This window comes from Seriola dumerili, unplaced genomic scaffold (genome assembly GCF_002260705.1).
Source record: "Seriola dumerili isolate Sdu_G_001 unplaced genomic scaffold, Sdu_1.0 BDQW01000081.1, whole genome shotgun sequence".
Taxonomy (NCBI): Eukaryota; Metazoa; Chordata; class Actinopteri; order Carangiformes; family Carangidae; genus Seriola; species Seriola dumerili.
In genome coordinates this window covers 1,922,786-1,933,500 of record NW_019174336.1, presented here as the reverse complement: position 1 = coordinate 1,933,500, position 10,715 = coordinate 1,922,786, and the positions used below count along the sequence as shown (strand labels likewise).

At 38.3% G+C, this 10,715-nt stretch overlaps 1 protein-coding gene across 1 annotated transcript; it reads right to left on the bottom strand.

Moving 5' to 3' along the window:
• Positions 1 to 1,309: 1,309 nt before the first annotated feature.
• Positions 1,310 to 8,049, bottom strand: LOC111221153 (serine/threonine-protein phosphatase 6 catalytic subunit-like). The gene is made up of 7 exons (XM_022744498.1): positions 7,884 to 8,049; positions 6,734 to 6,829; positions 6,222 to 6,287; positions 5,012 to 5,153; positions 4,816 to 4,895; positions 2,460 to 2,669; positions 1,310 to 2,366 (listed from the first exon to the last, which is right to left on the bottom strand). The coding sequence occupies exons 1-7, from the start codon at positions 7,956 to 7,958 to the stop codon at positions 2,118 to 2,120; spliced, it is 918 nt and encodes a 305-aa protein (XP_022600219.1). The 5' UTR covers positions 7,959 to 8,049; the 3' UTR covers positions 1,310 to 2,117.
• Positions 8,050 to 10,715: the final 2,666 nt, after the last annotated feature.

Sequence of the window (10,715 nt, the reverse complement as noted above, 5' to 3'; positions counted from 1 at the left end):
AAGAGGCCCAGGTCAGAAATAAGACGGATCTCGGTGGGGAGCTTATTCCAGAGCCTAGGGGCAGCAACAGAAAAGGCTCGGTCACCCCAGTGTTTGTATTTTGATCTGGGCACTTCCAGCTAAAGTTGAATTGTTGACCTCAGAGGTCTACCAGGATTTCGGACAGTTAAAAGATCAGATAAATACGATGGGCAAGGCCGTTGAGAATTATAATAACTATACCGAAGGTCACCAAAAAACTACTTTTAGCCACTATGTCCATAAAAAAAAAAAAAAAAAAAAAAAAAAAAAGAACAAACTCTTCTAGTGCTGTTTTATAAGTAGCCTAGCACTAACTGTTAATTCATTCATTAATTCATTAATTCATTCATTTATTCATTCATAAATTCTAAGCAGAAAGATTTCCCATCCTTCAAACGAAGTGGGGGAATTTGCAGCAATAATGTAGTCCTTTAACTCTGTTATCCTTTTAGTTATTTTGATATTGGTCATTTCCCTTTGTTCTGTTATTCATAAAAGCAAGAGATAGTATTTAACTTGCTAAAGGTTTATATAAGACATTTAAGTCACTTTTTTGATTTTCATTCTTAGTGGGTGTTGGTTCATCCAGTTCCTGCTGCCTGTGTTGGATTTACAGTTTATCTTGCACACCCATCTTTGTAAGAGGCTCTTTAAATGCCAGTGAAACATTTCACTGGTTCATATTCATTTATAAATGCATGTTTTAATTACCCAATTTAAAAACAGTTTTTACAGTCACATAACTCAATGTATTAATGAAGACAGTGGCCAGCTTTGTCTCTCTGTATCTTCAGTCTGCACAGATGTGTTTTTAAGCTTTCTGTTTTGAGGCTCCTTTTAAATGGAATAATTTAACATTACACCTTAAATCCATGACATTTTTTGGATTATTAAAAACAGCCTTTGTTATTTTAAAAATCAAGTTGCTCCTCTAATGTTAATCTTATAATCATTTATTCTCATGGCAATCATGTCTTTTTTTTATCTGTGTTGTTGTTAAATGTTTTTTCTGTGTATGTTGTTAAATGTAAAAAGATCATGAGTCTTAGCCTTTCAATAACACACTTGTTCAATTAGTCAAATAAAGATATTGTTGCTTAATAAAATGTTGATATTACTTTAATTAAGAATTTAATAAATCTGTCTTGCTGGTAATAAAACTGAACTTGCCTCTGAGTCATTACCTCCGCTGAGGTGCCCATGAGCAAGTGGAGCTGCTCAGTGTCAAACAGGTCAGGCTGTGGTTGTGTGAAAAACCCAACCAACTCAAGAGTCAAGGGACTGTTCACAAGATTTAATGAATAATGTTTTATTCAAATTACAAAAATGAGGAACATCAAAGAGACATTCTCTGCTACAAATGCAACTACGGAGCTGAGCTCTTCAAGAAAATGCACCTGCACTGTAAAGTTTATTTCCAATTTTAAATGATAGTTTCTATAAAAGCCACTGTTGCATCAACAATTCATCAGACTACAGACACAGTGACGAGATGATGTTGAGACGGACACTTGTGGATGTTTGCCATAAAATTTACACAGCATCTGCAATAAGACAGGACCCTTTAGAAACAATAAATTAAAAAGACAATTACATTTAAAAATGAAACCAGCATTTAAGGCGGGATGCTGTGGGATGGGCTCAGCGGCTGTTTATATAGTGTGCGTCTGAGGACGACTTAACAACAACAGTCTACGTCCTAATTCAAGAACTGATCACACAGAGGAGAAGACAAGCATGAGATCAAGCTGCTACAGTCATATTTTAAGAAATATATTTATTTCAACATGTATTATTGGCACCACTTAGTTTAAATGTTTTATTTGCTTCAGTGGGATACACAACATCAAAACATTTTCTTATCATGTAAATCTAAAATATGTAAATCTAAAATATCAAGAAATGTAAAAGTAGAATTTTGTTGTTGGGGTGGAGGAGGAGTTTTTCCTCTCTGACAGAACGAAGTGGGCGTGGGACAGACTGTAGCCTGATGCTGGACACCTGAACAGGATGCTTCTTAAAATCTGTTGCATATAAGTACGTCTGAGAGTTGAGCTCTCTCAGGTGGAGAGAAGAGAGAGAATGGAGGGGACTCATTAGAGGAAGTAGGGTGTGGTCGTTCGGGGAGGTATAACGCGCTCGGAGTCGGGCACGGCACGGAACAGCTTGGGTTCTCGTCTGTTCACGTCCTTGAAGACCATGATGGACGCGATGTTCCCGCAGCGGTAGCAGTAGTTGGGCGCCGACCACACGGTCACCAGCTTCTCATCGAACATGAACTTGTAGCCTTCGTGGACCAGCTGATGTGCGCGGCAGATGAGCTTCAGGTTGTTGATGTGAACAAACTAAAACATCAGAGATATGAGAATTACTTTCATATGTTCAAGTGTGATGGCTGATTGTTTTTGTTTTCCATGTGTTATTTTCAGACGTTTTACCTCATTAGTGACTTTGGAGCCAAACAGCCAGCCGGCACCTCGTGGACTGATGGCCCAGGTGTCCACATCCTCTGGGTCTGACCACACAAGATCACAGAAGGCCCCCTTGTGGGGAATCTCCTGGTTGCGTTCAATGGTGCGGATCTGGTCCAAAGTCTTGATGTCAGGTGAAAGACCACCATGAACACACAGGACCTGCTCATCTATCAACTGACATCAGAGATGAGAAGATGACTTTAGAAAATCAGAGAACATCATAGTAAATCTGACACTTTCTCACCTCCACACCCCAGGCCAATCATTGTCGCACTGTAGGTTTCAGATGGACAAAGCCTGACAGGGTGTGGGGGTCGGAGGTTTCAGACGCTGTTTGATGATCTGACGAGCACCTCAGCTGAAGTTAACTGAAGCCTTACATTTGTCTTCTCCCACTTGTCACTTGATCTTAACTGACGATCCTGCCTTTTACTGAACTCATCATCGAGCAGCTTCTTCAGTTGATCCCAGAAATGACTGACGTGGTATAACAACTACGACGGTGGTAAACACTGTCCTGAAGTGAGTGTGTACTGTGTGTACTGCATACTGTACATTACTGAAGGAGATCAGTGACTGCAGTAAAGGCTCCCCCTGCAAATAACAACTGGTCAAATTACCTATGACTAAGAATACAGCCATGTTATCAGCTGGCTAACTATCAGGCATTGTATAATCACTTCAAATCTAATTCTAGTTCATACCTGTACAAGTTCTGCTACCATCATCGTTACCATGATAGACTGTTGTGTTGATAAGGCTCTAATGTAGCTGAACACAGAACATCCTAGCTGCTGAACTGAGGTTTCACCAACACTCTTATTTTGAAAATAAGCTTAAAACGTTACTGCTTAATTTAGCTTTTCATTCGTTTTACATTAACTGGTTTTGTGCACGTGTATATGGGTGTGTGTTAGTACAGGTGTTCATGTGTGCACGCTGTCTGTCTTTATTTATGCTCTACCCCTTTTCTCTACTGGTCCGTCACTTTGACCTGCTTTTGTAAGATATTGAACTATACAAATCAACTTTAACTCTTTTCTTTTATCTCAAAACACATAAAAGCTACAGAATTATTTCAGCCATGCAGCTCTTATCACACTGCTACTGTCTGAAAAGAACAAGCTTGACTCTATAGCAGTCACAACTCTTCTTCCAAAATAGTACATCAGTCTCAGATTAACACAATTTGTTTCATTCTACTGATTTTGCAGGTTTTACCCAAATAACTACCATCTGCATACATGTCTGTTAGTGACAGACAAATATGTTACATTATTTGGTAATATTTTGCAGAATTGTTTATGTTCTCACAAGGTCCCAGCGTCCACATCTACAACCCATGGTAATTCTGATTTTGCTCACAAAATTATCTTTTGCTCTATTTTCCAGGGCGGAGTTATACATTTGTGTAGTTCTGTGTTGGAGTGGATAGGACAGATCTCCCACCTACAAGTACTTCTGATTGGACAAAGGCTGGTGCTCTGTGCTCTCTGTGTCACTGTGCTTCCTTCCTCTGTAAACTCTGACTCAAACAGACTCTACAACACTCGTTCAGTGGAAAATCATCCTGTCTGATCTCCTCAGCCTCATATTCTGTGTTCTGACATTCTCTTGTGAAAGCATCACTACTCTGCAGTTATTTCCGTTTGAATTACTTTGTGTTTACAAAATAGTATGCAGGTCTTCCAGCCTGACTGTCTGAGCTCCACATAAAGGAACAGTACGTTTATGTCTTGTCATGTAGCTAAAACTGTCAAGAAAATAATCTTTATAGACCATTGAATATAACTGTCGAATTAAGTTTTAATGACATTCATGTCTAATAATTATCTGTGCTCCATGTTGAATTTCCAAACAATGAAAACAATGGGAAGTGGCAGCAGAAAGATGAACCTCTGTCGTTAGACCTTCACTTCAGCATGTGAACGCACCAACAGGTACAGATCACTCCACCATTAAAAAGTGATTAAAACAATCAAAATCAAGTAGGTTTAATGAAAACCTGTGTGTTTTATTATGGTGCATTATCTCTGCTGAGTTTACTCTGTGAGTTGATTCACTAAAATCAACTGAAACCAGTAGGTGTAGGTTTGGAAAATGAAGCACCACCTGCATGAACTGGGGAATGGTTGTCAGTAATCTAAAATATAAACACAGAGGATTTAATGGGATGACACATCAGGTCATTTAAGAATCATTGCTATTGCTATTTACACATAAATGATCAAAGATTCAGGTTAAGTTAAAAGTGTTAAAAACAATACAAAAGTCAAATGTGATCATGTGACCAATGTGATAGAAGCATGAATGAACTTACAGCTGCCACAGTCAGCATATCAAACACTTTTGTGCAATACCTCCAGGCATTTGCATTTCCATATTTTGTTTGGCACTCATCTGAAAATAAGCAGAATACACACATGACAACGGGGTTGGATGAGTTTGTGAAACAGAAAACATCTTGATACATCAACAGTAACAGTAACATAATCATAAAATAATTTGTTACTCACCATAAAAGCCGTACACTTGGGTTATTTGTCTACTCTCATGGTTTCCACGTAGAAGTGTGATACGATCCGGCCACTTTGCTTTTAAAGCCAGCAGGTGTGTAAATGTCTCCAGGCTATAATATCCTCTATCTACAAAATCTCCCTGGACGAAGGAGAAGAAGACAACAGACCATCAGACATCACAAAACATTAAAGAGCCTCCTGTAACTGTTCAAAACACAACTGTCCAACGGACACCGTGCATCTTCATATATGAACAATAACTGCAAGTAAAGGTGCTAAAATATACAAGATCTGATGCAGTGTCCTTGCGTTGAGAATTAGACAAGGAATCACAGATTAACTCATGATACAATGCTACTGTAACAGAGTTTGTATAGTATGTGATGCCACTTGTGATTCCCTGTGTCTGTGTAGATTTATTGACTCTCTTAGAGGTAGTGGGTAAAGGCCAGTGGCAGCTTTGAGAAGCTGCCAATGCATGAGAGAGGTGCACAGCACTGTGTACAAATACTATGTATTAATGTCTGTATGTACACTAGGAACATGTGTACACTGTGATTCATGGAAATGTTCATGAGAAGAATGAAGAATTATGAGTGAGTCACTGTGGGTCAAATAGCGGCATATCACACTCTCTGAACTAACTAGTTAGCCTCTGTGCTAAAGTAACTAGCTGTTGTAGTGTAAAGTGTGTGAGCTGCCTGTAGTGAGCCAACTGTGTGACTGACTAGTACATATTCTATAAAAAAAAGAAAAAAAAAGAGGTTGCTTGAATCAGCCCATTACAGTGCAGCTGAGTGCGGTGACACTATTATGATGTTTCAAGGTTAGGGCTAAAGTCACACTGTTGCTATTTTCAGTTTCTGCAATTTGCCATATATAAAATGTACTCATAATATATACATACACACACATACACACACACACACACACACACACACATATATATATATTCCAAGATAGCCATAACACAGTCTATAACACATCACAATATATCTGTAAATGAGGAAAATACAAGCCTGAAGTGGCATTTTTCAAAAGGTAAGACATGATTTATTTTTTTATCTCACTGCATTATAAGGACTGTTCTTTTCTAAAAAATTGTTGATTGACTGATAATAAGCCATGGCTAACAGTCTCTGCAGTTCTCAAGTGTATTTAATTCTGTTGTTGTTTATTCTGTAACAAAGAAAACTTATTCACTCACCATGAAAATGTAATTTGTGTCTGGAACTTGTCCTCCAGTTCTGAAGAGCTCGCAAAGATCATAAAACTACACAGGAACATCAAAGAGATCTCAATCAGTCTTTTAAAAAAAAAAATTAGTCAGTGGTTGTTCTAAAGTGTCACGGTAGCAAAGTAATAAAAATTCAACAAAGTCATTTTACATCTGACATGGACTGTTATCCATTTTTTAATAGCATAACAAATGATTAAGTATTGAAGCCAACAGTAGGAGTGGGGTGACTTATTTATCTATGAATAATTATGCTATGAAATTTATAGATACCATAACTAATCTCTGTCTCTTACATTCATGTTGTCCATTCATACATGCAAATACACACAAACAGCCATGTGTACAGTTTTCAACAATAAGATAAAAATGACTGAGTAATCCTCAGCCTCCAGGATGGATCTAAGGAAAGGAGCTAAGGTAAAAATCTGGTTAATTTATCATTCTCTGCATTGTTAGAAGAAGAAATAAGTTCAGCCTACCTGACCATGAATATCTCCACAAACAGTAACTGGAGTCGAGACTGGCTGAACATTTGATTCTTCCAGCAGCAAATCACAAACATAATCACATAATCTCTGAAAAAGTGAATTATGACAATGGTTAGTCAGACACCCTGTTATAACATAGCATCATGACAGCACGATTCTGCCAGTTTACTGGTCAACTGTATTACTCTGACTAATATGAGAGAGGAAGTGGAGAAAAACAAATCAAAGAGTTTCAATCGGTTTAAAAAAACAAACACAAACAATCTAGATGACAGTGAGATATACTCTAGATTAAAAATACTTTGTGCTTTTGTGGAGAAACAGAAAAAGGTTCAGGAAAGATGATCAGACCATCTTGGCAAAGTGCTACAGAGATTATATATATATATATATGCACACACACACATTACACATTATGTTACAGGAATATCATATTACAGTTCTTAATAGGGGCTAAATTAGCAAACTCACAAAGTGGGTTAGGGGCTAGTTAGGGTAAAGCTAATGCAAACCTGTTTACACTAACCCAGTGCTTTACTTCCTTACAAAGAAAATTAGAGGAATAGGAAGCCATCAAACTGAGCTGCAGTTCATATTGGTTCTTTACTGCGCAGTAAAGCATTAGAGAAAATCAATACATCATTGCTGACTATTAGAGGAGATGTTAGCCGACATGGTGAGGTTGGAAAGGAGGATGAATTACAGATTTAGAGTTTGGTTTCAACACTAAACACTGCTGTATTATCATTGATGGTAATAATGCTGTAAGTAGCTGTAGTGAGTAAGGGTATAGCTCCTGATGCAGACTGCTGATGACAGGCTTCTGCTCGCTTCGCCGTGGTTCCCACCATTACAAACCTCTAACTGTTAGCTTGTAGCATTAGGTTAAGCATTGCAGCTTCCTCTTTGAGTTCCCTGTCCAACCTGACATTTTCATTCTAGTTGGTTAGCTAACGATCGCTATTATCGGCGACGTCGCAAAAATGTGCTTAAAATCAGTAACCCTTTGCTACCTCCGAGTAATAACTAGCAGATAAGTTACTAGCCACGCTAGTTGAAAAAACTTCGTATAGTCACGCCGTTAGGTCCAACCGATATTAATGCACATTGGCCTAGGTTAAATCCAGCAGCTTAAACTCACCTTTAGATCATTTTCCGGTAGGTATTTGCAGTGTCTTGCTATTTCAACGTACTTATCAAGGTCTAAAGGCGCCATTATCGAAACGCTAAAACCGGAGGATTGGTAAAACTGTTAGCCAGCTAGCAACTTCCCTTTCTTCTTCCTCCTCACCGCTCCTTCGTTGTCATCTTTGATCACTGGCGTCAAGTTTTCTAAACAAAGTCAACCACATCCTGTACAGACCTTCAAAATAAAAACTTTTACCGAGGAGTCAGTCTTCTAGTAATAAAGAATGCCCAAAACAAATCACGTAAGCTTTACAAAAACAATATTCTATGTATATACCGACAACAGCTCAATTTAGAAAATGTTCTGAATATGTCAGTGGCTGTTTGTAGACCTTTATTTCGAAGTAAACATTAAAGGAGCATAATCTCCAGCCAACTTGACGCTCTCTTCACTGCCGTTTGGTGTACAGAGAACATGCGACAGCGCCCCCTGCTGCTATAATGGCAACTGTTTCTTCTACAATATCCACTAAATCGTAAACATGCCCATGGAACTGTATGTGTATTTGTTTGTTTGTATATTACATTTGTTATTTTATTGCTTTCTTTAATCTTGTCACGTCATTTTGTTTTACTATTTCTACAATTAACGTCTGCTCCGGCTATTTATTGCGCAAAAATGTGGCACTTTCATAAATGCGAAAACACACAGCTTTAGAAACAGAACAGAAATAACGTCAGAGAGTAGAGAAACAGAGCCACCAAGCGGTGTAAACTGTCAAGTGTCTATAGGAGATACATTTCAGAATCTTCCACTCAGTTAGCCTATCTCTGTGTCAAAGACAAACAAACAAACAAACAAACAATTGCTTTGGTAAAGGGAAGGATCCTTCTTGTTTATATTAAAAGTATATGTAGTTTTGTATTATTAATAAAACATTTCCTGGTTCTGGCAGTGTACAAGGTCAGTCATAGAGAGATATTAGGGTAGCGATAGCTCTGGCATTACTTTTTGCAGGCTGGCAACTGGCTTATATATGGGCCAATTCTGGCAAAGCCAGCCTCTGTAATTGGGCCAGTTCATATGGGCCAGTGCTGACAGTGTTGTTGGGGTGATTTTAGCCCAGTGATGACAGTGTGAATTAGGTTTTGGCAACCAGACTTAGCCCAGTATACATGTAGGTTAGATCTATTATTTCTGCTGGGGTGACTGCAGCCCTATACTGGCACTGCCGGTTCACAATCAGCCGCCGGACCCAGACCGGTACTTGGGCTGATTCAAACTAGGTTTGAATGAGTCAGGCTTGGGGTGAGTTATTTCTTCTGGCCTGCCGGATTTGGGCCTTTATAGAGCCAAACCATTTTGGCTACCTGGGAAACCTAGCTAGACAGAGCTCATGTCCAAATTCATCATCTATTCCAAGTATTATGTTCCCATCATTTATGTGGTGGAAAAAATATTGGAAACACCTTTCAGTGGGCTACAGCCTACAATCTAATAGTAACACAACAGCTCAGAGGCCTCCACTGGGTCAGATACCTGCAAGGCTATGTGTAACAGGTAGAAAATATATTTGCATTAATTCATGGGTACGGATAAAAATGAACTGAACGCACACAGGTGGCAGTTTAAATAGACACGTGATCGATAAAATGAAGGCACAAAATGAGTCTAATTAGCTGCCAAGATTTTTTTTATTGGGAATAACACAACCTCTTACCACTCGATTCATCATCATTTCAGAGCTGACTGATTTTGGATATGTGAACACATGATTACCGCATCTTTGCGTCACTTTGTAGTAGATCAACAACAAATGGGAGCTGCCTCAGCCAAGCTCTGTGGGTGAGGATTTACAAAATTGGACCCGTGCGACTCTGACCAGACTTAAGTATCATAATGTGTTGGACAGATTGTACATGCGTAACTGTTTAACTGGTAATTTAGTACAATGTGTTAGGATAAATACATAGTTTCAGTAGTTCTATCTGTTTTCTGACAGATATAACCACTAAATTATCATAATTGAAAACATTTTTTTTATAATTAAAAGAAAGTAACCAGTTTGCCAATAAACATTAACAGTCGCACATAAGGAACCTGCACAGCGTTGCCCTCCAGATGGTGCTGCTCTAATTTTACTAACCCTACAAACATAAAGCTATTCACAGAGACATCATGCAGACATCATGCAGACATGATGAAGACCGATGAGCAACGGGTTTTTTAAACTTGTTTTGCATATAACCGGAACAGGAGACACAAGCTGTAGTTAACCTGTACAGTAAAATCACAGACATCACAAACATCACAGATGTTTGTTGCAGGGAGACTTCAGTTTGATCAGCAGATGGCTCTCTGGTTTCACTTATGTAATGTGGAAAAGTTGAACTGGAGAAAACTGAGATTTCAACCTATTTTCAAACATCCATTTAATAAAAACAAATGTGGTTGAATGAAATAAAACTGGATCACATCCTCTTTATCAATTGTAATCCTGCTGTGATATGTATCATCTTTATAGATAAACGGAAGTCATTTTCAGTCATTTTTCAAAGCAACTTCATTTGTATTTAATGAAAGGAACATTAGCAAAATTACACTTGTTTTCCAAAACAGCTACTGCACTTCAGCTCATGTGACTGTGAAGTTACCATTATAAAGTTATTTCTTCACACTCACTTTCACTTTGATTCTATTGAGAATAAAGGAGCAACCCCAATTCTAACCATAGACTTATGGAGTTCGTGTCTCATAGATGGCAGATAGAAATTTTTGTTATGACAAATGATTAATTTCAGTATGCAAAGGTTCCTTTATTGCTCAGGATGATAGGTGCCTGGC

Excerpts from the sequence above, each read along its gene's own strand:
- LOC111221153 (XM_022744498.1), bottom strand. The coding sequence starts at position 7,958 with ATGGCGCCTTTAGACCTTGATAAGTACGTTGAAATAGCAAGACACTGC. Across the intron at positions 5,154-6,221 it reads ACACAAATTACATTTTCATG|GGAGATTTTGTAGATAGAGG; the intron begins GTGAGTGAATAA and ends TCCTTCGTCCAG. Across the intron at positions 2,367-2,459 it reads GCTCCAAAGTCACTAATGAG|TTTGTTCACATCAACAACCT; the intron begins GTAAAACGTCTG and ends CTGATGTTTTAG.